We start from the raw sequence: 26,117 nt of genomic DNA, 5'->3' as shown, positions 1-26,117 counted from the left end.
GAATTCGCCGCTGTTATTATCTTAGATATTTAACAATAGGTTCACTCTTAACTGACGTTTGCGAATACAAAAAAACACGATTGTAAATTTTTATCTGTCAAAAAAAAAAAATTGCTTTAATAAGCATGTTCTATTAATTAAAACAAATCTGCTATTTTTTTAATAAAAAAATATTAATATTCAAACAAATTAGCATAGTTATTAATATAATGTTTATAAAACATCATGTATTTTTATTCCAAAAATCTACTATTGGGTTCTCAATTCCACATATAGGGACATTGCTATCGACACGATCGATTGATCGATCGATTACTCCGAGGGTTCGTGCAACGTACTTACGTGAGGAACTTGCAAACCGGTCCATCTAGCATGCTCATAGAATCCACGTGAGTCTATTCGCGCACGTGCCCTCTGTCTCTTTCGACATATCGATTTCTCTTTATTGGAACACTCGGTGCTTCGATCGATACATAATTATCCAATACCGACATGTTAGAAAATTCACGCGCAATGCTAAAGGAATAATAAGAGTTTATCTAACATTATATTTTTATAAACAAGAACAAGATCGGCTGAGATAAATCGTGAAATATTTTTATGTTTCTTGTTTCTCAATATAATAAAATTCTTTTAGATGCAAAATAAATCTAGAATGCCACAAAAATAAGAATACAATCGATCTGTTGCATAATAATATAATTATTAACTACTTTAATAAAATTTATAATAGAAAAAATTTACAAAATACGCGACAAGTTTAGCAAATTGATTGTGATTTTGAGAAAATTATCATCAATTTATTAAATTTATAAAATTTATTTAACTTAATTATTTGCTAAAAATTTACGATAGATCACGCCTTGTAATATAAAATAATAAAATAACAAAACAGTTAGAAATAATATCATTTCTTCGTTTGGCGCTCTCGATTCGAAAAGTGCTCCAAGCAATTATCCAAGTAAACTGTACCTTAACTCCAAACAGACCGTAATGTAGATATGACTAAACTTTCGAAATGATTGACGAGCGCGACTCGGCTTCTACGAGCGAACAAGATGAGCTTCTGCACACGCGTTCATTTCGCCAGCAATTATCGCATAAACGAGGGCGATCATTAAGGCCCGCCGTCTCATAATTATCCGTGCCTCGTATTACACGAGAGAGAAATATACATATATATTTCGTACGGATTTCTTTTTTAATAGAACCATTTTTAACGGAAACTGTTTAGATGCTCGCGCATCGACACATATTCTTATGATTTTGAAATTGTTGATCGGTGAAAATGACGAGACAATATCGTTACCATCACTTTTAATATATAAAATGTATATTTTTTTTTTCATAAAATATTGTAATCGTAATAAACAGAATGTAAGGAAACAGAGATTATTATTCTATGTTGCAATCGTGTTCAACAGAAATGACAGTTTCATAATTAATCTTGTAAATTATTTATTTTTGAATTAATTAATTCTGACTCAACTTTTAGTAATTAGCTTATTAATATTATTATTATTATACTATAAATCCAGCAGAACCAAATATTAATTTTTAATATAATGGATTAATAATAAGAATTGATTTATTTATTACTATATATAATATTCTCAAAATTATATTTTTTAATTTAATTAAAATTTTTTTTTCCACACACATCCATCATATAATCTATTTTTATATGATTCATTAATAAAATATTAAACACCGTATAACCTAATTATCTCCATTTTTTAACTTTTTGTTAAATTTTTAAATAATATTAAAAAAACTGATTTTATCACATTCCTCTAAATAAAATTATAAAGTAAAATAAACGATAAATATAAACAACTAAACAATTTTATAGTCTATTTTTTTGATCATGCATGATTCAACCAGTTTGGAAAAAACTATTGGCAGCTACTTACGAGTTTGGTTTTGGAAGTACAGGTCGTCTCTATCCGTGAAGAACCAGGTCTGCAAATAGAGGCAAAAAAAAAATCGTTATATTTTGATTATACGCAGTCCTTTTGCGATTCCACACCCAATGCAGCGCAATAATCACGCTACAGCACGTACGCGCTTGATTGTTTACCGCAGACTATCGAGGCAAACAACACGCACCACGTATCGATCATAAATTTCAATCCCTTTCTTATCCCTTCGAAACGGATCGCTCCATCTGCGTCAGTAATACGTGATAAATTTCTCTCTTTCTCTTATAACCTTGAAGCTCTTTACAATATACTCCTTTCTTTTGTATTCGTGAGACGGAATCATAAAGAGGACACGAGATAAAAATAAATATTTCTTAAAAAAAAAAATATCATATTTAATGTTTCGATCTTACTTAAACGCGTGCGACAGACACAAAAATAATACGATATTTTTTTATTTAAAAATTAATCATCAAGAGATCTATTATAATTATCAAACAAAATAATGAGCAAAAGATTTTATCCCATATATTATGGATACTGTATCTACAAAAACATTAAACATTGAAACATTGAATTGTATGTAAGGAAAAAATGCAACATGAGAATATTTTGAGGAAAATTCGATGTCAAAGGATAATACTTATTTCTCATGTGCGTAAAGCTTCGTGTTTCGATCAAGACTGATTTGTTCATAACAATAACAATATTCCAAATTATAAGTTATATCATCTCTTGCCATGGAAATATTATTTAAATCTATAATCATAACTCAGTATTTTCTATTAGTATAGTTATTAGAGAAAAAAATATACAAAAAATGCTTAGATATTATAAAATAAAATTCCTCAAAATAAAAGCATGATAAATTTATTATTAAAATATATATTGATTGATTTTAATCTTTCATTAAATTTAATTTAATCAAAATTTATTTATTAAAATATTTAGAGAAAGAAATCTCATAGCAGGCTTAAAACTATGATAAAATAGCATACGTTCAATCTAACAATAAGACCGTTCAAATTTCTCATGTGTTCTGTCGCATTGGAAAATTTATTTCGAAGCGCCGCGAGATGAGACTTTCCATTTGTATCTGTCGCATCGCCCACCCTTCCGTAACAGTTGCATCTGGACTCGAGCATATCGTAGCGTCGTTACGTTACGATCGGCGTACACTGCACGTGTTAAAGTAGTCGCTTATTTTTAGTTCCCAAGAGTAGTTCCCTTCAGGAAGTGAACGAGCAAGAACGACTGAATATAAGACGATGCTGCAGACATCAAAGGCATTGTCCCAATGATTTTCACGCGACGATATATCGCATCAGTCCCACGAACCGCCGGGAAAGAAAATTTCACGAGAAAACGTGCGATTGTCATCGCAATTCATCGCAATTTTAACATAATTTTAATTGCCGTTCTCCACTCGAGTTGTATATTAACAAAATTTCGTAAGAACTTCGACGCGATTGCAATATTATAAATTAATTATCTCGATGTTTTACGTTGATTGACATTTGTCATTATTTAATACATGCGCGCGCATAGATGCTCATTTGATTTTAATTAAAAAAATGGAATTAAAACGTTTAATTTAACTAAATTTAAATAAATCAAACATGATTTAGTCAATAACAAAGTTTTTATATGTAAATTTATACTCAATTGCCTGATGCTGTAATATCAGCAATATGTAAATTTCAAGACTAGATGAATCACGTTTCGAAAAATTTTCCCGCATTTTTCGGAAGTAATTATAGCGGATAGTCGAGGGTGCAATGAATGTAAAAATAGCGCGAGTAAGAAGACACTGCAATTGTGACGCATTTATCTGAGGCATGCGGATAGAGAAAAAAAGACAAACCGAAAAACTCGTCAGCGTTCCCAGAAAGAAGAACATGAATATCCGGTAACGAATAAACGTCGTGTACAAAAATAAGAGACGAGTGTATCGCGATGACGTCAGTGGCACCGGCGTCGCATAACAACGACATAATTGCATTAATCTCGCACGTACGTCGTACTTAAAAAGAACCATCATCAAGCTGATCTTCGGGCTTTTCGCGGGAATTCATTAAGTCGTCCCGAGTGTCGGTCATTTCATTTCTAAGTTCGTATCAAGTATCACGATACTTGGCATTTATGGATGTGTAAGAAGCGTAAAACCATGTTAAGCCTCGCTCATTATATCTAATTAGGCGAGACAAATTCGAGACAAATTCGTCTTACAGTGTGCAAGAATCTTGATGATTGTTCTACGTGAAACACAAACATCGTCTACTGTCAATCTCCGAAATAAAATATGCCATTTTTTTAAATATATAATAAAAATTACATATATATATTATAAAAAAAACTTTCTCTAAAAAATATGTTTATCAAAAAATAAATTTCATGATTAGGTAAATATTATCTCGAGCAACACACTGATAATGTTTGATAAAATGCTAAACTTCTAACTCAATGTAAACCGAAAAATTTTAGAAGACTTTATATCTAATAAAAATGTAATTAATTAGAATTTTAAAAGATTTAATAAATAAATGTAATAAATACAAGCTACAGAACTATTATAAATTTTAAAATGCCTTATTAAGAAATGCCTTTCTCGGCAAATAAATAAAGTAAATGAATAAAAAATCATATACACAAATATAATATTTAAGAAATTGCTATAAAAATATATATATATATTTCTTTGTGCTTGATTCCTTTCAGCCTCTGTGGCCAGCTACAATACTTCTCGACATATAATATACGATAATCTTCAATTAGAAAAAAGTAGATAAATATCGGTAATACGACGATTATATCGCATCGGGCCAATTGTAAATCTCAGCAGCGGCTCACCAAATACATATAAGAACAAAATGAATTAAACAAAGAAAATAATTCGCAGCGAGCTCTCATTGGCGCTCCGCAACACGCGCTACAAAATTGCGTCGGACCTTTTAAGACTTGTTTAAATCGAAATAATCGACCAATTATCCAAAGCCAATTCCGACTGATGGAGAAGGGTCTTCGTCGATTGGGGGATTGCAATATCGGCCGAGTCATTCTAAATAACGACACCAGACTTTGACCCGCGATCGACTGTCGAGATTTCAAGGGGTTCCTTTTTTTATGAATCACGAAAATTTGTACCTACAAATATGTGTCCACGCAACCTCCGTTTTATAACACGATAATCGAAAAGCATGACTATCAAATTTAGAGAAAGGCATAATAAAGGATTTCGTCGAATTGTGAATCTTAATAATGGCACAAAACAGAGTTTGAAATTTCGGAAAAAAGAAACATCGTTATTAAACGCAAAATTACTTCAGTAAGATTTTAAAGATTTCTTCGTAAATCGTACTTCTAAAATGCAATTAAAATCATTCCAACAAATTATTAAAATATAATTAATAATAAAGATTACAATAAATAGTTGAATATAATCGTCATCATATAATTTAAATTTAGAGTTTTGACACAATCAGTACAAAAAATTCGCGAGTATTATTATAGCTACGTAATCTCTGCTAATATTATAATCGAAATATTGTAACGAGACATAAACCCCAATTGCTTTCGCGTTTTCTGGGCGGATCTTGAGAGGGAGGATAATTTAAGCGAGTGACTATTAACGACTTGACCCCATTATATGCCGCATAAAATACCAGGCACGTAAGAACGAGAAAAGAAATAGGTGGCGAGATGTATAAATGTGGCTATTAAAGGCCATTTACAGCGCAGTAAGGTACGGCGATAGTCGAGAGAAGAAAGACGAATGTAGGGATTGTGCCAACAGCAAATCAATGTTCCTCCTCAATGGAGCGCATTATTAAAACGCGCTCCTTGAAGAATTATACGACGTATTAATAATCAAAACATTACGACCTTTCTCGCTCACCTCTGTCCAATTTAGCAAAGAAACTTAACACCTCAACAGCGAACTGCGGTATTGAAAACACACAGAGATTAATTTTAAGATTTTAAAAAGGAAAAAAAAAGAATAAAAGTAATATCATTAAAAATAATAAAATAAATTGTATTATAATTGAAGTAAAGCGCAAACTATCATAAGAAAACACTAATTAGAATATCAAATTTTTCTATATAATTTAGAATTTTTTTTTTTTTTTAAGCTTCTAAGATAATTTTTTATATATCAGTAAAGCTATTAATTGTAAGACATTATCTTAGCTAGTATTTCACAAAATAGTTTTTCAACAAGAATTTTTACAAAATTCATTAAAAAATTATCAAATAACAAAATAAAAAAAATAATATTATATTTCACGATTTTGATTTTAATTTGATGTACTGAAATTCTCTCTTTTCTGCAGTGATTTTATTCAAAATTTACGATACTGCTATCTATCTCATTAAGATTGTTTCGTGAAAACAAAAAATAAAACTGTGAGCATCTAAAGAAACCGATCTGCATTTTCAAGACATATTGGCTCGCATATAATTTGAAACCTGAGGCAGGTGGTTAGGTTTCTAGCCGAGTCTATTATCTTCACTGCGATGAATCATCTACCGTAAAATGAATCGTGAATTTTTAATTTTGCAAGGAAAGGAAATGAGCCCTTTAACTTATAGAAATTATTGATCTATTATGTTTTTGGCAAATATTTCTCTCGAATATATATTTGAAACGCATTCAAACTTTAATTATAAATGTATTACACTAAATCATTTCTTTTCTAAGGGTGCATCTAATTAATTATGCAAATGGATAGCTATAAATATATCAAAGCAATGGTTTTAATCCATTTTTTATAATATAAAAGTTTTTTTACATCAAATTATAACCGTTTCTTAGACTTGCAATATTTCATATTGACAATCAATATGCATCGAATCTCTGTAACAAAGTATAAATGAGAATCGGTAATCTCGATCATTCTTGCGAATAAAAGAACGATCTTTCCGGTCGATTCACATAATCACGGCGCATCGTTTAATTATCGAGAAAGAAACAACGAAAAGGTGAGTTGGTTGAGAATGTTCGTGGGTGGACTAAGTCGGTTAACGCGGAGGTCGTCAGGGTCGGAGGTAAATCGTGAGATCTTCCCACGAAACAGAAACCGTGCACAGCCGGACACAGACTTTTATTATTCTCATCCCTTTTCTCGCTCGTATCGCGGAAAATGCGTACCGCAAACCATGAACTACACGGGCGTACATAAAGAAAAAGCGTGAGATTGTCGGAAGCGAAGAATAATTTGGATACAATGTGAACAAGTGTGAATAAAAATTACGAATTTCTTAATAAAATAAATAATCCTATATTTATTTTAACTTCCATATATTTCTCCATAATCTGTCGTGAAAATGCACACATAAAAAATTGATCTTTTATTCATATTAAAATGTAATTATATTTACTTCAAGAGAGAAGGAGAGACAGATATTGAAAAAGGACTTGAAACAGACTTTTTTACTATATGTATATAAATTGAATTTAAACATTTACAATAAAATTATAAATGTAAGAACTGAATAAAAAATAGATCAAGAGAAAACGATACTATATGTGGAGATAGAACACAATATATAAAAGCTCAAAATTATTGTTCGAAAGATCAAGTTTCGATAAAAAATATATCCGAATAAAAAATTCAGTGTACGATACAATGTTTCTCGTGCTTTCTCGCTCTTTGCTTTCATTCCCTGAAGAATACAATATGAAAGAGAGAATCAGCTGAGACATAACAGGAAATGCGTGAACTCGTGCAAATTCAAGTAGCAATTACTTGGAGGAACGGTATATTAACCCGGAGAAACATCGAAGGACGCGGAAGCTGCTGATGCACGAGAGTTATTTCTTTATATAGCCGTTTCTTTATTTAGTATACCTTGTGAGAACTTCTCAAGAAGATATCTTCATCAATATTAATTATCATTTGTTCAAGAAATTCAATGCCCTATCAATTCTCATAAAAAAAAAACTAAATAATATTTCGCAAAATTGTTTGCAAAAAATATATATCTAAATATAACATGTACGTACACATAAATAAAGAAAACAATATTAGCGATGGCAAATATCAAAGAAAAGAAAGATTTCAATTTATTATTATTAAACTTGGCGTTTCTTTTTGTATTTAAAAACGCAGTCAATCTGATTCTGCGGTAATATTATATTCGCGGAACATAAGATATCCTTTGTTTATGAAGAAGAGCGAGGAAGGAATTGGCGATATTTTGCGAAGAGGCAAATGAGAAATTGTAGAGGAAGGAAAAGTGGAACAAATTTCATTCCCACGGCGCAAGAGATCGTGAATTCACGTTGATATCTTTTGCGACAAGGCCTACTGTAAATACGCGCGAATACGCCTCAATTCGCGCGAATACGCTTGGATACCCTTGGATAAGACTCGACAAATCCTATACAAAGTATTGCCTATTCCATTTCTCCAGAAAGCGCGTAGATGAATCTCTCGGCGATGAAAACGTCGCGATAAGACTATATATGCATTTATCACGCTTTAACACGATTAACCCTTTCGCCAGTCGCTCGACACTTCTCTTTACAAATGATAATCTTCGAAAAATCGTTGAAGATATCACTTATTCTCATCATTAAATGTATTATATTCGCCTAAAAGACAATACTGTATTGAATATTACAAGAATAATTAAACGTTTAATAATAGCAAGCATATCGAAAGTAGAAAAATAATTGGTATGTGTATGTTTAATTACACGTAATCAATTAATAAATAAATCCAGATCCATGATGATAATATGAGATAATTCGTAAAGCAAATAAAATTCAATAGAATTCCAATGCTTAATAAATATAATTATTATATAACATTAATAAAGTTAATTAATATATCGTCAATATTAATATGATTAATAATTAATTATATTAATTATATTAATATAATAATTAATAAAAAAATACTTGTTATATATTAGAATTATATATATTAGAATATTAAACAATGTTCTCGTGTCTCGAAGATATTTTCTATTGTATTTGTAACAAGACTATCATAAGCAAGGCGACGCCGTGCGAGCGCAAGAAACGGAGCGACGCTAATTAATCTGGTATATCGAACATTACACGGATCTAATGAATAAGACTCACCTGATTCTTGGCGAATTGGAACCACGTGTTGATGATGGCCGGCAAACGTGAATGATGATAATGTTTGGTAGTCTTCACGCTGATAAATACATCGTCGAGGTGCGTGGCGGACGGTGCCATGGTCGCCGTCGCCACCGGCGGCGTCACCGCCGACTCCTCGCTGATTAACTTCCTCGATGCTGGCACTTCCACTATCACGCTTCGGCTATTCACTTCCGCCACGTTCATCTCGTCGATCCACTGTAATACAATTTATCAAAATAATGTATACAATCAAAACGTAGAATGAAATTTCGTAAGCATCGATAATTCGTTTTCATAATTTTTATTAATATCAAATAATAGCTAATATCAATTGTTATCGAAATATATATTATATATACTAGCAATCACGAATCGCTTTGTCGAAATATAAAGTGTTAGACAAGATGCTCTCGTAGATATTCACGTTATGAACTTCTTACGTGTATTATGTATATTGCAGATTATTAATTCTAAATGTATTAAATATAAATTACTTTCTCCTATTTATATGGTATATACACAGAAAAGAATATAACTTGTGTATATAACTCGCGCTGCCGCGCGAATAAATGCGCATTTGGAAAGTGATACCTATGTTTATCAACGTTCAGCTTGATTCGAACATATCTTCGTTCGAGATCAACAAGCAACGAAACGTTTGCGCAAAGTATACATAAGATAAAATCACGCGCGCGACAAGTTAACGACGCCGATAACGATTGCTCTAATTACCTGACGCGGTGCGACAGCTTGGTAGAGAAGAATCGTGGCGTAAGCAGTGGCGATGACGAGGGCTAACGTTTGCAGGCCACGTCTCGTCGGCAGACCTCGTGGCATCATGCCGGTAGCACCGTGCCCGGCGCCGACGACGACGAGCGGCGTACGAGCCTGACAAGGGCTGTTAACGGTCTTGCGGGACCACCCTTGTCCCACCAGCACCGCGAGATCTAAGCATCTATCCTCGAGATTCATGGACGACCGCGCCGCTACGTCACTATCATCGTTTCGTATCTCGCGAACGAAAACACACGGACCATAACACGTCGCGTACTTCTCGCGTATCCTTCCGATCGTCAACAAATCACTCCGCGAATATTTCCCGCCAACGTGACGTCACGTCACGTCGTATATACCGAAGTACACCGAAAAACACCCTCGCTTTTCTTCTTTCTCTCGCACGCTCTCCCTCGCGTCACTCAAATTCTCGAAACTCCCCGATCGTCCGTCAATCATATTCGCGCGAGATCGCGAATCCGTTGTTGCGACACGTCATTTCGCGTCGAAATTCGTATCAATTTGCGCGTCGCGTTTATCTTACATTACTTCGCGCAAACAATGTTCAAGAATTTCGAATCTCGCAGCTTTGTCGATCGGCGCTGACGTCTCGTGACACACTTCATTTCGTAACTATCGAGCGTTTTATGCAAATCGATCGACTGTATGTATCGGCCCTAAAAAGTTTCAATTGAACGAAACTTTTTACATCGCGTTGAAAGAGAAAATACGCATCGATAACGCGACTCACGCACTCGTATTATTTGTCACGTCCACATTCGCTCGTGTCACTTTTCTCCGAGCTATCGAATCGGAATGTGTCGCGCGCGAACGAATCACCCGCTTGGCATTTCATCGAAATCGGAATTGTCTGTGCGATTGTCGAGCTGTCAACCATTCGAGAGTAACAGGTCGCCACGGCGTGACGCGAAACACAATTCGAGCCTTACACACCGCGAACATCTGCTGTTACCCGGCGCGCGACGATCCGTCGACTGATCACATGAGCCGTTGCCGTGACTACGCTGTAAACATCGCCATAGCAGGGCACGTCGCCGGTTAGTGGGAGGGGGAGAGAAGTGATGCCAACAGCCGCGCGTGAGAGGGGATAGATCGCGAGAAATGTATACGTTTTTTTTTTCAAATAGTACGCGATTGAAGAACGGCGTAGAAATTTTCAAATAAAAATATATGTGTATCTCGTTTATACGAACATTTGAAAATATATACATATATAATATATATTCTACACACGTATTATTTTTCATTGTGATATACCATATATCGCTGAATTCGCCTGATGAATTTATATTTAATTCGAAATATTACGCATTTCGCGCGTATATATTAAAAATTAACAATTTAGATCATTAATTTTTTTCTTAATTTATAACGCTGCTGTTTTTCTCTTTTGCATTACGATTAACTGAATTGATGATAACACCATCGATTTAAAAACAATTTTCGCGAATGAATTCCCGAAGAGCAAAGCTTTTCAACAAAAATATATATCACAAATATATTAAATTCCGATTGAAAGAATCTCAAATTACAGCGATTTATAAATCGTTATTTCTTCTGCAAATTAAATCTCTTGTAAAAAATACACTGGAAGAAAAATGCCAGACTACATTCAGTAAAATACAGATTTTTTTATGCTTTACTGTTTAAACAAATACATAATATTATTTATATATGTACATATATATATATATATATATATATATATATATATATATATATATATATATTCAATTCTCCTAAATTTCCAAACAATAACTTCTTTTTTAAATTTATCTTTTAAATCATAAGCATTTTTAAATCAAAAGCGTTATAATAATGTCTATTTGATATTAACAAATTTTATGAAAATAAATAAAATTGTATTTTTAATTATTGAATGCAATCTTTCTCCCAGTTTTTGTATGTGTGTGTGCTTGCACATGTGAATGTAAAATGTATTATTGCAGAAAATGCTAATTATTGTTTAATAAAAACAATATAATAAACATTAAAATATAAAGTTTTTTCTACTATATAATGCACATATAAGTATGTTAGAGCACTATAGAAATAATTATATATATAGTTTAATATTACAGTTTTATATAAATAAAAATGCATATCATTAACATATATAATAGTAACTGTAGAAAGTCCGTTTGTTAAAAAATCATAGTATTTTTATAAAAGATATAGTAATAAATTAAATATTTTTTCACAATTCTCTAAATGGCCTAAATTTAACTTCACAAACCTTTATCATAATTTCTCGATTGCTCCAATTTAATAAAAATTGTGTATATTCATGATTATTGATATATGAAAAATATATATTAATTTTATATCAAATATACACACATATATCAATGTATACATCGCATTCAATCAAATAATACTACTGGGAGCGGCAGTAGATAGTATACCTTCAGTCGAACTCAGAAAAAATTGATTACAAATATACTCACGAAGATATATATCGAATATTAATATTCACACACACACACACACACGCATACATATCTTAATAATCACAATTCATTAAAATTATAACTGTGATTATAAAATTCTATCAAAATTTCATTCAATAAAATGTTTTGTAATTATACCAAATGGATTCGGTGTATGCCTGTATAGGGATAAGATAAGCTGTTCGTCGGTAACATCATAATGAATAACGGATATACATATAATATATTTGACTCTAATGAAAAGAAATACATAAGTTTAATATATTTATTAATAAATATATTATAAGGAATAAAATTTCACAAATTTAACATATACTGATTAGAATAATCATGCAATATTATTTTGATTGATAGTAGCAAAAGTAGGATAAAAATATTTGTGGAAATTTCAGATATGTAAAGATAAAAAGATAAGAGTTTCAGACACGTATATATAAAAATGTAAAAATTTTTATTCTTACGACTCCTATAATTAAATTAAATATTAAATATATTATCAAAATATGTTATATTAGCAACTTCAAATTAATATTTTTAATAAAATAAGAATGCAAAACATATTTCAACGTAATTAATTACATGACTCGATATACTCGTACATGCAGTGATAATTATATATTATTTACAATTGTATTTTTATTATACATTAATGACAAATAAGATGAAATAGAATTTCGATTAATTCCGGACATATAAAATCGAATTGTTGATATTGTAATTGTAATAGTGTGTTATGCGAGATTCAATTTTAAACTGCAATAATCGCGAGCGATACGAAATTCGATACGCACTACCCGGTGTCGGTTAAAATAATGTCCGATAAAAGAAAAATCTAATTATTCAAAAAAAAAAAAAAAAAAATTTAAATATCGGTTACTTTCATGTTATTACTTTTTATGTAAAGTAAATTTAATTTCTAAGTTTAGAAATATATGTTGCATGATTAGATGGAAAGATTGCATAAGTATTTTATTACAATACTTAATGATTAAAACAATATTTACATTTGTACACGATCCACAATACACTTATTTGATACGAAAAATTATGTCATATGATTGTAAGTACTTATGAGCAATGCATGATTCTGAATTATCGCATATATCGTAATTAATACAATCGATATACAAAATCGTCGAATTAAAACATACGTTATAAAAGCATTTCCCAATTTCGCAATAATAATCTTTCCTTCTCAAATTTCGATTTAAACAATTTGAAATATTTCAGGACTATTTAATCTGATACGCTCGCATTTTTCTCTCGTTCGTTTTCAGCCTGTTCATTGGCATAGCATTAAAAAAGAGACACAGTTCTGAAATTTATTAGAAAAAAATATCTGTCACGTAACCTTATTAATGTTTTAAATAGGCGATGTTTCATCACAATAGCTGCCATATTCCATGATTCGCCAGTCAATAACACATGCTTTGCTCATGCACAATTCATGATGCTTTTTGACGTAATAAAACTATACTATTATACAACTTAATTGCAGGCCCAAGTCGTAGACACAGTACTGATACTAAGTCTTCTTGCGTCAACATTAAAAATGCTTCACCATCAATATTCTGTAATACAATATTATTATTAAGTAATATACAAGTGTATACAGAGTGATAATAAAGTACAATGTGAATGTAACATAATATAACTTTAATAGTTAACGAGCTATTTCAATTATTATTACTGCATTTGTTTTAAAACTTACATGCTGTCTAAAGACATTCCCAGCTTCTGCACAATTAGGCATACTCTGTATAAATTTAATCACTTCTTCATTAGACCATCGTCGTGGATTTGTGGTCTGCCTCGCTACTACTCTGTTTAAAGCATTGCTATGTTTCGCCCATACATGTGGTGCATTTGGTAATGGGTTATATCCAGGATTATATACAGATTGATACAATTCTTTACGCAATTGCTTATCTGGCATATTTGCAGCATATGGAGCAGGATTCCAATGCAAATCATTATATGTCATATTGGAAAACAAAGAATCTTCCGAAATTGGGCGTCTAAAATTTAATGTTATTAATTATAATTTTATATAAAAATAAATAGAGATGTAAAAAAATTTCAATCAATATTTTTCCAACAAACCTTTTCTTTCGTTTTCTTGAAACTTCATCATCATCCGTTTGTCCATCACTATGCATATGTTTTGATTTGCTCGATCTATAAAACAACAATAGCAATAAGAAATATTTATTCCATATTGATATTCATTCTAATTTCATTTTGTAATATTTTACATACTTTTCTGAATTTTCTGATCTATTTTCAAATTTGTCATTCTTATCGGACAAATCTCCATCTTCCTGTTTAATCTCCTTCTCAATTATCAATAATCTGTCATCTGTGAATAAAAGTTTATCAGATTTTTCGCACTTCTCCATTTTTATTTTGTCAATCTTCTCTAATTTCGGTTTTTCCTGTATTTCCTCCTCAAAATCATAGGCTTCGTGTCTTGACGAACTAAGTCTATCAGGCATCTGTACTGATTTATTTAGATTTTGAAGAGAATACGGGCAACCGGATGCTGAATTATGAGTTGCAAATTTAGGTCCCTTTACATGTCCTATACCTCGACAGCCATATGTACCGCATTCCGGTCGATCGTTCAAATTATCAGGCGCTAGGCAATAAACAAAATAAATGAATAATATTGCATAAATTAGAGTAATGAGTATTGCATTTAGAGTATTGCATAAATTTTGTATTATACAAAATAAAAAGAATATTTACTTAATGGTGGTTCCAATGGGTGACCAGTTTTTGAACACCAGCCCACGGGATGAATATCAGGTGAATCATCATCAACCCAATAGGCATGAGTTTCAGGCCAACCATCAAATCTTATTTTCAACCTATATATCAAAAGTATGTAATTATTATCTTGTAAAATAAAAAATAAATAAAATATTATAAATATATGTGATCAATACAAACTGGTGGTCTTTCACATCCTCAACTGTTGCTACTCTAATTAACTGAGGGACTCGTTTATCCACCGCTTCCAATTTCATGCCACGTTTAAATGCACAAGGTGGTCGTTGCTTGAACGCTCTAGATGGTGCAGCCGTTGTACCAGTTTCTCTCAGATATACATCCCAAGTGAAAGATTTGGAATCTTTATAATCTAATTGCATTATAATTATATTATTTACACATTATAATTATGTACAAGAAAATATAAATGGATTGTAAAAGGTATTAATTTAATTTCTTACTATTTGGTGGCATCAAGAGACGTCCATTATGATGAGACCATCCTACAGGATGAATATATGGTGAACTGGCATCAGCCCAGTAGTCATACACTTCATCCCAAGAATCGAAGTGGACCAATATTCGGGAATCCATCAAACCTGCTATGCTGGCAACACATAATAATGAAGAATGTTTCCTATCTATCGCCTCTAATTTCATGCCCACTCGAAAACCCGTAGGAAAAACAGTTTGTAGCACGCTTTTATTTGGAAAAATATTTTTCGCTGCCGCAGTCGCTTTACAAATTTTTAGATACGCATTCCAATGAAAATTGCCAGTTACATAACCTTTTGGTGGATCTAATTTCTTGCCATTCTTTTCAGCCCAACCAGCAGGAAATATATTCATACTATCTGCATTTACCCAGAAATCATAATTTTCCGGATAACCATCGAAATGCAAACGCATTCGATAACCTACATATACACATCATTTATTATTGATTTCACATTATATTATCACATCATATTTTATATTATTATATTATATTATATATCATCCATAACAACTTACCTACAACTTCGACAACAGTCAGAACACAATATCGAGAAGGACGTTCCGGATCTATGCCTTCCAACTTCATTCCAACTCTAAAATGATTTTTACTGTAGGGAAAAGGATCCTTAAATAATTTAATAGGAGCTGCTTTTGCTTTACAATGTTCAAGATATTTCGGCCATGAAAAACCCAATTTTCCTCTTTGCCAAGGATACTGCACATAAAACAAGCAAGATTTAATTATTAGTTAATTATTGTTTTAATCTTTAATGTGATAATTCAAAATTTAATAATATAATTATTATATCCAATCTACATTTAATTCCTACCTTGGATTCTGGCGAATCTCCTTGACTCTCATCATCTATAGCTACGATAGTGTCTTTTTCTTCATCAGTCTCTGACTTTGCCTTATCCTGTGTCTTTTCATCAGACTTTTCATCCATATCCTTTGACCATTGTGCTTCTTGTAATAATCTTTTGCGCTTCTTTTTCACACGTATCTCTCTATATAAATAATAAAAGTTTATATAAATTTATATAAATTGTTCATCTTAATTATTCTATATTAATATTCACATATGAACACAAAACATACTTTAGATCCTTTTCCTTTCGATTTATAGGCTGTTTTTTAGCCTCTATAACTTCTGTGCAGGAAGGACTACATGATATTGGACTTTCAAATTCAGCAGCTAATCCATAACATCCGCAAGCTTCGCAATGATACATTGTGTCTGCAGATACTGATCTGGATTTTCTATCATCAGCTAAATCAAATGTATTCTACTATATAGTCATTTATAAATGCTTATATTCATGAGATGTATTATTTGTAATTTACCTTTTTTCTCCAAATTAGTATTATTAACAATTCCTGAATTGGTCTTTGAGGAATTTTGTGTCAAACATACATTTTCTTTATCACCAATACCATCTTTATTTTGTTTACTATTTTCATCTTCCTCTACTACTTCCATAATGCCAAATTCATTCATTCGAAACTAAATGAATAATAAATAAATAATTTACATGCACATACATCTAAGAATATTTGAATGTGATAAAAATATTATAATATTCATAAAACAGTATAGGAAGTTTTTAATTTTGTACTTTAAATATGTGCTAACCAATGTCTAATTAATATAATGTTAATTAATATTATTAATTCATTAACATTATATTAATAAAATTAAAAAAAAAAAATAAAACCTATGTATCTCTTACTTGTAAATTGCTCCCAGGTAAAGTACCAACACCATCCTTCCAGTCTAAAACTTTAGTTGCATCAAAATTGGTATTGTTCTGATTCAATGTATTTATTTGTTCTTTTGTTTCATCATGATTATTATTCTTTGCTTCACTCTTATTGTCTGACATTGTTTCAACACTACAATTCGTCGGAGTTTTAATAATTTCTATTTTTATATCATCATCCATATTTGTGTTAAGTTTTGATATTTTATCCTCACTAGGAACAACTTTTATCAATGTGATATCATCATCATTTTGAGCTTTCTTATCTTTGTCTTGTTCAGATTCTGGACTACTTAATGCATAATTAGTATCAGCCAGACTGTCTTGAGATTTTGTAATATTTTGCTTTTTCATTCGTTTTTCAGCAGAACCTCGTAATATGTTGCTAATTGTCTTTTTCCGCTTTTCTGGTGGATTGTCTTCCTTTTTTGGAATAGGAGTGATAACAGCTGAATCTGGATTTTCAGTAATTTTTATACTATCTATGGAATTAGAATTGCCCTTGTTTGCATTCAAAAGGCTCATTTTTGCTATTGGATGCAACGGTGGAGGATGTGTCGTTGAATTCGTCGTTTTTGACTCACGTAACACTAAAATGAGATGTGCAATAAGAATAATGTCTTTTATTTTATAAAATATACATAATATATAATATATTAATGTTTTATTGTATGTATGTTTTGTTGTGTTAGTTAAATATACATAATATATAATATATTACCAAGTATGTTATTACTTATATGTCTATACCTGTTATAGTTCCTTTGCTTTCTGTACTGAGTTGACCATTATTTATTTTTAGATTAAACATGCTAGGTTTTGTTGTACCACTCTGCTGGGGAATGTTTACTGGCAATAGTAAATTTGCCATATGTTTAGAAGGTTGACTCTGACCACTTGTGGTACTTGTTGATGTTTGAGCTAGTTGAGATATTACTGGAGTAATTACTAATTTTGGCTTGGATATTTGAGTTGATGTTAGAGCACCTAAAATATAATATTATAATAGTTAGACAAATATTATCAAACATATTAATATGTGTATTATATATTTAATATTATTATATAATATGTATATGTACATATTTAAGTATATATTACACATGTAATATTTGTTTTTCTATATTATATTAATTGGCATTTGCGCAGTTCTATTCTAAAATTTATGGAATGTAGAAATTTATTACCTGCTGGTATAACAACAGATTCTCGCGACTTATTAGGTTTAATGAGAGTTCCCAGATATGCGAATGTATGCTTTCCTACTTGCGCATTGGTTTGACTTCCTTGAGTTGTACTCAGGGGCACTATCTGAGCAGTGGATGTTGACTTTCTAAGTACAATATGTTTTTGAGACTGTGAGGTTGCTACAGTGCTCACAGTATTTATCGGTCGATGTATTACAATATGTTGTTTACTTTGAGATGTAGCTACCTGTCCTGAACCTTGTATAAACACCTTATTTTGTCCAGTCACAATCTAGAAAAAAAATTAATTTTAAATAACAAATGTGAATATACACTCTTGTTTTAAAATTCACTTAAAAAAAATAAAAATATCTTCCTTGAAACTTAATTTCTCAATACATTCACAAATAAAAAACTTTTGTATAATTTCTCATATTAACTGTGGACATTTTAGTACATACAACTGTAACATTTTAAAATAATTAATATCTTTCTTAATATCTATCATTTCTTATCTGCCACTATATTAAATAACATAAATAGGATATAACACCAGATATATAAACTATAAGAAAATTCAATAGTTACAAGTATTTAAATATATTTTATTTAATATTATTTTATTTAAATATATTTTTTAATTTAAAAAATTCATTTTTTATGCATTTTTTGCTTGAATCTCATGGCAAATATATATATCCCTGTTGACCAAGTCTATATTTACTATGAAAAGATGCACCACACATATACATTCACTACCACACATGGAACCTAATAAGACTCCAAGACCTATATATATATATACACACTAAGCATGAGCTACATTTAGTACTGTCACATTTTGATCCAGGAATACGCATTAAAGTAATATAATGCAAATCATTAAAAAATATTTTTTTATAAAGGTTTAATTAAGTTTAAAAAGTTTGATTAATTTTAAAGGTTTAATTCTAGGTTATTATATATAATTTGATTATGTATTATTTTTATTCTCTATATAACACATTCTATTAAAATGCTTACATAAAATATAAATTACAAATATATAATATTGGTGTAATCCATGTAGAAAAGCTCTCTATCTCTATTTGCAATAAAAATTAAAAAAAAAAGCTAACATTAAGCAAGATGTGCACTGTTACACATATATACTTCAAATAATTACCTGATTATTAACTGGATTAATAATGGCAGTAAGTTGAGTACTAGGTGAAACAAGGGTTTGATTTGCATTTGTTGATTGGGTAGAACGTAATTTATTTTGTTGAATATAGAGCAAAGGCATTACGGGTGTTGTTGAGCCATCCCTCTGCTGTGTCTCCGCACTACTATTCTCATCTATATCGTCTACTACTATTTCTTCTTCCATTCTGTTAACAAAGAGGACAATAAAATTGTTTCATAACTAAGCTTTAGATTATGAAGCTGATTTTGTAATTCATTACTATATAATATTAACAAGAGAATATCCTTTTACATATTTTATTCAGAAAGAAAATACTAAAAAATATATAAAACAAATTCTTTTTTTTTTTTATAAATCAGCAAGTTATAATACATAAGCCACTGTTTGAAATTGTTTAAATTTTATTTTATTAATTAATTAAAAAAAAAAAAAAAAAAAGTTTATTCAAAACATGAGAATTGAAAACATATTTAAGATGGTATATACATATATATATCTAAAAGTTTCATAAAATTACACAAATGTAGAAATTAAACTTAAATAAACTTTCTTCCACTATAAAATAAATGAAAACAATGTTTTTCTAATCTTAGTAAATTATATATTAAATAAAATCGAATACATGATGAATTCAAAGAGCTCAGTATAAATGCAATTTTACGAACCTAGAGGACATAGTGTTTATCATCGATATATCGCGTCGTTACCGTTGTTACATAATTCGCAGAAGAATTGTAAAAAAAAAGTCCCCCTTTCGTAAAAACACGATGTAATCGGGCAATCGTACTTTTACTGTACAAATTTGCTCATTAATAAAATTCGCTCGATACACTCGTCGAGAACAGAGCGAAGAAGCGCGATTTAAATGGCGCGCCGAACTATATTAAAGCTGAATAGCACAACAGTTGTACTTGAAACGCTTTTCACGCTTTGAATTACTGTGGACGGTGCTGAGTTTCGCGCCTCCTGCAAGATAAAAGATACACGTTTCTCGCGATACTGAAAAGAAGCAGTCCATCGCGGCTGGCACTTCGCTATTCAAATACTTTTGCAAATCCGTGTTCGTCGCGCATCACAAACTCACTCGTCGATGAAGAGGGCAACGCGCGTAGTCACGATACATTTCATCGGAATAATTGATTTCACGATGAAATTATGAGCGTACACGCGAGTCGCCGTCCACAGCTGAAATTTTTTTGACACAACTAACGACGAATAAATCGCTACGCAACTCACGCACTTTTAACAAAAATCTTCGTACATCTTTTGAGCATTCGAGCCTCCAGAGTACAACAACAGCGACATCCCCATAGGCCGGACATGCAGTGGCGACGACGCGGCAAGTCGTTTCCCATTGGTTGCCGCGAAAGGTACAGTGAACGGGTGTAGTCGCGGCGACCAATCGCGTCGCATCAGCGCCAACAAGATGCTCCCTGTCGCGAAAGCTTTTCCGAATCTTTTCAAATTTACGAAAATGCGAGTCCTTCTCGTATCATCTTGCGATTGACGATCGCGCGGATCGATACGACATCGGCATTCACGAGCTATTAATTACCGAGGGAATAATCTTTTTTTTTTTGTAAGAAAGACTCTCAGGAAAGACTCTCCGCCTCCCGCGCAATGCTTTGTGAAAAAAAAAAAGAACCATGAGACGAAATGGCATTGATACTTTACGAAAATTCCAGCATAACAATGTCACATAGCTGAAATTTGTCTCGGCCAATATCTTTCCGATTCTGTGCGACAGTCACGTCATTCGATAAAGTGAGCAGAACATTGGCTGAGATTACATATTCGTGAACGGAATGCTTGAGATATATATATATTACCGCATTGAACCACAACGATAATATTACACCGCGTTTTCAAATATCAGCTGATTATGCGATTAATTCACACACGATCGATTAAAGATGTGAACTTTTTGAGTTTATATATAGATTAAAACTGATTTGAAATTGACACTCCTCGCGAATAGATTTCGTGATAAATATATTCTAACACGTGTGATCTCTATTAACCTGCCTTTTCTACATTCTCTCAAATTTTCTGAAGAAATTGTGTAGAACAAATGTATCCTCGTATATGTTAGCTCTTGAAATGAGAAAAAAATAAAATACAATAGCACAAATACGATGCTGCCGAATATGCACACTGGCACATATATTGTGACTTTAATAAGCTTTTACAAAATTGTCCATTATTATTCACACTATTTCGCCAGAATTCACCGAAACGAATCAGCTATTATTGAGATCTAAGGCTATAGAGCGTTTGTAGTAACACTCGAAGTGCAAAAAGTGTACCTTAAAGGAGCAAATCTTACGTGTTATAAAATGTATGTATAAGCAACAATGTGGCATCTTTTATATCATTGTTAGATTCGCGATTGGTTGATTTCTCTATACACATTTTAGATGCAATCTATGCAAATCCGTCTGAATGAATCTTTAGTGACAACAAAATAGCATGTACGAGATTATAACATTATCGTTATATACCTAAAGCATCGACGACCAAATTTTCTCATCAAAATTATATAAGGACATTAATTTTTTCCACGCTGCTAGATTTGTTCTTTCGTTAAATTTCTTTTGTTTCTTTCAATCTTTCCTAAAAAAGTATAAAGTGCCAAAGTTTCTTTTCTGTGTATACTTGTTAGCGACGGTATAGTATTAGCATTCATAACATAATTAATTAACGAGAAATATTATCTATAATAACGTCAACAGCGATGTTCTATATAATTTTATACATTCAGGATAATCAGACATAGACAAAGATGTAGAATTATATCAATTTTTGTTGTTTTCGAATCTTCTCGCAACGACATAGATATTATACGATCGATATTTGTTGGACGGTCATCTGCTTGTGTTTTACTATCAAAGCGCGATTTATAACCGCATTCGGCATGTATGGAAAATTAAATATATAAGAGCGAAAAAAAAAATAAATAATGACGTTCCATCGAAAAAGACATAAAAGTAACGGTCGAGCCTAATTTCACATTACTCTCAAGGCCAATATACAACTGTTACGAAAAAATGATTATACTTGAAATAAAATATATCATACGAGGAAATATATATCTGCGCTTACCAGTTTGTATCGACATGCAGTTTCTCGCTTAAAGAGGACAATAGATTGTATACAGTAGGCTATGCAATATAATATTAAATTAAAAATATAATTTTAGATTTTTTTTTTAAGCAGCACTCACCCGCGATGCACACGAATTAATTATGATGCGCTCGAGATGAAAATGTGTGTAAACCGGAACCGGAAACCGTGGTATTAACATCGATACATGGCTTGTTCGTTTTAGTAGCACTTTCTATACTCAGGCTCTTCACTTTCTTTCTCTCTCTTTCACTAACAAATAACCTATTGCGAGAATATATCGAATGCATATTTTATTCCAGCAGCAATACTTTGATGGTAAAGTCGGCATAAATGTAGAGAAAATAATGATAATTCACTGTTATGCGCTTGCGCAGTGACATCGCAAGATGATCCATTTGTATGATTGGACATTCTTTACTTATTTTCTTTCGTCCTTTGGATCCCGAATTTTACACTCGGTCTATTATTATTATAGTCTATGGTCGAGCGAAAACCAAAATGCTATCATGAAATTAGCCGGTAAAAATTTTTAAATTTGATTATTTTTAACTTTTTTGAATGTATTTCGTTTGCAAATCATTCATGATTAATTGCTAGTCTGTTTTTAACGAATTGTGATGAATTATTTATTTGTAAAATTAACAGTTTTATTTTAGTTATGATATCAGCTGACACTTTTTCTTAATAGTAAACAGATCGATTTTATAATAATTGATATCTGTAATTTATAGAAAATTGTTTGCAATTTACAAACATACGATTTTATATCAATTACAGTTATTAGTTATCATAAAATCTGTCATTATTAAAAAGTCAGCTGACATCATGAATATTAACATAAAATTGTTAATTACAAAAAAAAGTAATTTATCACAAACATTAAAAACCAATAATCTCATAATCAAACACAAATAAAATACATTCGAAAAAGTTAAAATTAATCAAATTTAATATCGACTAGTTTCATGTACGTCAAAATGCTTGCCCACGTGAGTTGCTATTCGAAGCATGCATGGAGCATGCGCATCGTGTCTAGGTATTCGTGCACACATCATGACTCAAAAAATTTCGTCTTACCATTTGTCATCTATATAAATATTTAATATATGTTAAAGATTGAAAAATAAATAATGGTTTCTTATACAATATTAAATCAATAAACAAAAGTACAGTTTCAACTTGTTCAATTAACAATTATAATGCACGAATAGATAGAATTTGCAGACGGTTCGAATACGCTCTATATGTACCTAACTTTAACTAGCACGCGAGACGAGATTCCATGTTTCTTGTAATATCGATATATATAAATCGAAAGGAAATACTTTTCTGACTCTAACCGCGATATATATATATATATATATATATATATATATATATATATATATATATATATATCGCTTGGACAATTGAGTCAACTTTGTGCATACGAGTTATGGCAAGCAAATCATCGAGAAAGTTCGAGTTATTTCCGTCGTAAAAATTTGACGATCTTTTTAAATTATGCTGATGACACTTTTCTAAACGATATGCATAATATGTGACAAATGTCAGCTGATTCAATACGAAAAGGATCATTGTCATTGTCTCGCGCGGTTAAAGCTCGCGCTTTAACCTCCAAGCAAATTCGTCACATGCAATTTATACGTAACGTGACGTGTATTTGTGAATAAGTATCGAGATGAGCCAAAAGCAATAAAATACCGCAATAAATGTTCCGAACATATATTTCCCGCATTCGATCTTAAAATTTTGACAAGTTGAATCGAGAATATATATAGATATTATCGTAATACAAATACATATTATGTTATTCGTAATTATGTACATAAATATGAATATTAAATTACACTTTTATCATAAATTATGTTGATTTGCAACGCGTTATAAAATGAGATTATAATATAAACATATGAGTCCGCGGTAAAGAATAACAAAATTATGTGTACGCAAGTAAATTTGCCATTTGACTAATAACATTTTTCTAAAAACAAATAACATCTTTGAAATTTTGCAAATGTTATTAAAAAAAGATGCAATTTATACAAAACACGTCATAAACAATGCAAAAATGCAAACAATGGCTTTTTAGACGTATATAAAAATATTTTACGTACTACATTACGTGTGTAAAGAATATTTAAATTACTAAATGTCTCAAAAATATTTGCGTCAAGGAAAATAATATTTCTAAACCTTTTGAAGATATAGAAGAAAAGAAGATAAAGTTTAACATAAGTTCGAAAGATAATGTTCGTGTTCAATATATGTAATATTGAACTATAATCGCGGCACACAAAAATAAATGCAAAATGATTATCGCGACATCTAAATTAAAAATGTGTGTTCTAGCGCGATCGAGCGAATTGTGCCAAATGAAAAAAAGAATCCCATCGACGCACAACGACACTCATATCTAGAGATACACGCAAAAGTATAAATGCACGACGTTAATATATGTTTCCACATGTATCGCGTTGGATTCACAACCGCGCTTGTAGCTTCCTCGTAATATATGTTGCGCGATGTGATTGTAACAGGTTTTTCATATCATATATATTTTTGTGATGTACTTACTAGAGAGAACGATAGAGTATATCGGTCTAAGGGAAGGAACGACGATTTTAACAACACACGTTTTCGGAGAACAATCACAAAAGACTGCAAACAATCCCAAGTAACAGATAATGTTCCATGAATGTGATTAACTATTTTACGTACCGACGACGCGCTACATACATTGTAAATTGTACGAATACAGAACTCACGTTTTAAAGCTGTCCTTTGGAAGCCATCATATGAGAACTAAAGAACACTGTCGATGTACGGTGTATGAATGAACGCGATCCACTTGACGTTTCCGAATGCTTCCAAACTTCTACGCCTCCATGTAGCGCAGGTCTATCTAAATAAAACGGTCAAAATCGCCCTTTGAAGCACTTGTAACGTCAACTGAACCGCAACATCCAATGACGCTCGGTAAAGAGAAGTTCCTCGCATGCGCACAATAGCATTTTGGTACAACCGCTTGCCTCCCTCTCATTTTGTCAATTACAAATATATATATTTTTTTGTGAAAAATGTATTATAGGCTTCTCAAGAATGATAGAATAAATAAATAAAAAAAAAATTTCTAATAAACAAGAGATGATATTGTTACCAAAATTTGTTGTCGTTGTCTGTGATCGATTTTATTAGCTTAAATTTCGAGGATCAATCAGAGATAATAAACGATAACTCAAGAACAATAGCTGCGTCCTTTTTATTAAGACACATTAGTTCGGTGGATATAATTAAAAATTCACA

The 26,117-nt window shown here is 31.3% G+C and overlaps 2 protein-coding genes across 10 annotated transcripts in view; both read right to left on the bottom strand.

Annotated features, from left to right (window-relative positions):
• LOC126850016 (fringe glycosyltransferase) overlaps window positions 1-10,805 on the bottom strand; it is a 77,284-nt gene extending 66,479 nt beyond the window's left edge. The window contains 4 exon segments of the mRNA XM_050592600.1: window positions 1,914-1,962; window positions 9,013-9,252; window positions 9,769-10,046; window positions 10,049-10,805. Coding sequence (XP_050448557.1) covers window positions 1,914-1,962; window positions 9,013-9,252; window positions 9,769-10,046; window positions 10,049-10,073 — 592 coding nt within the window. The 5' untranslated portion in view covers window positions 10,074-10,805.
• Window positions 10,806-13,224: 2,419 nt separating this feature from the next.
• On the bottom strand, window positions 13,225-26,037 carry LOC126849947 (lethal(3)malignant brain tumor-like protein 3). Of its 9 annotated transcripts, none has more exons than XM_050592412.1 (16): window positions 25,580-26,037; window positions 19,665-19,869; window positions 18,500-18,791; window positions 18,063-18,299; window positions 17,283-17,902; window positions 16,897-17,056; window positions 16,651-16,822; window positions 16,382-16,559; window positions 16,068-16,266; window positions 15,515-15,970; window positions 15,234-15,423; window positions 15,030-15,151; window positions 14,541-14,919; window positions 14,385-14,459; window positions 13,993-14,299; window positions 13,225-13,852 (listed from the first exon to the last, which is right to left on the bottom strand). In XM_050592412.1, exons 2-16 carry the CDS (start codon window positions 19,866-19,868, stop codon window positions 13,727-13,729), a joined length of 3,717 nt encoding a protein of 1,238 aa, XP_050448369.1. In that variant the 5' UTR covers window position 19,869; window positions 25,580-26,037; the 3' UTR covers window positions 13,225-13,726. The 9 variants fall into 9 exon arrangements, with proteins under 9 accessions (XP_050448369.1, XP_050448365.1, XP_050448367.1 ...); XM_050592408.1 differs by lacking the exon at window positions 25,580-26,037 and adding an exon at window positions 25,389-25,567; XM_050592410.1 differs by lacking the exon at window positions 25,580-26,037 and adding an exon at window positions 22,909-23,048.
• Window positions 26,038-26,117: the final 80 nt, after the last annotated feature.

Source organism: Cataglyphis hispanica, chromosome 5 (assembly GCF_021464435.1).
Source record: "Cataglyphis hispanica isolate Lineage 1 chromosome 5, ULB_Chis1_1.0, whole genome shotgun sequence".
NCBI classification, from domain to species: Eukaryota; Metazoa; Arthropoda; class Insecta; order Hymenoptera; family Formicidae; genus Cataglyphis; species Cataglyphis hispanica.
The sequence above is the reverse complement of the archived record's forward strand: the minus strand, read 5'-3'. Positions and strand labels throughout refer to the sequence as shown.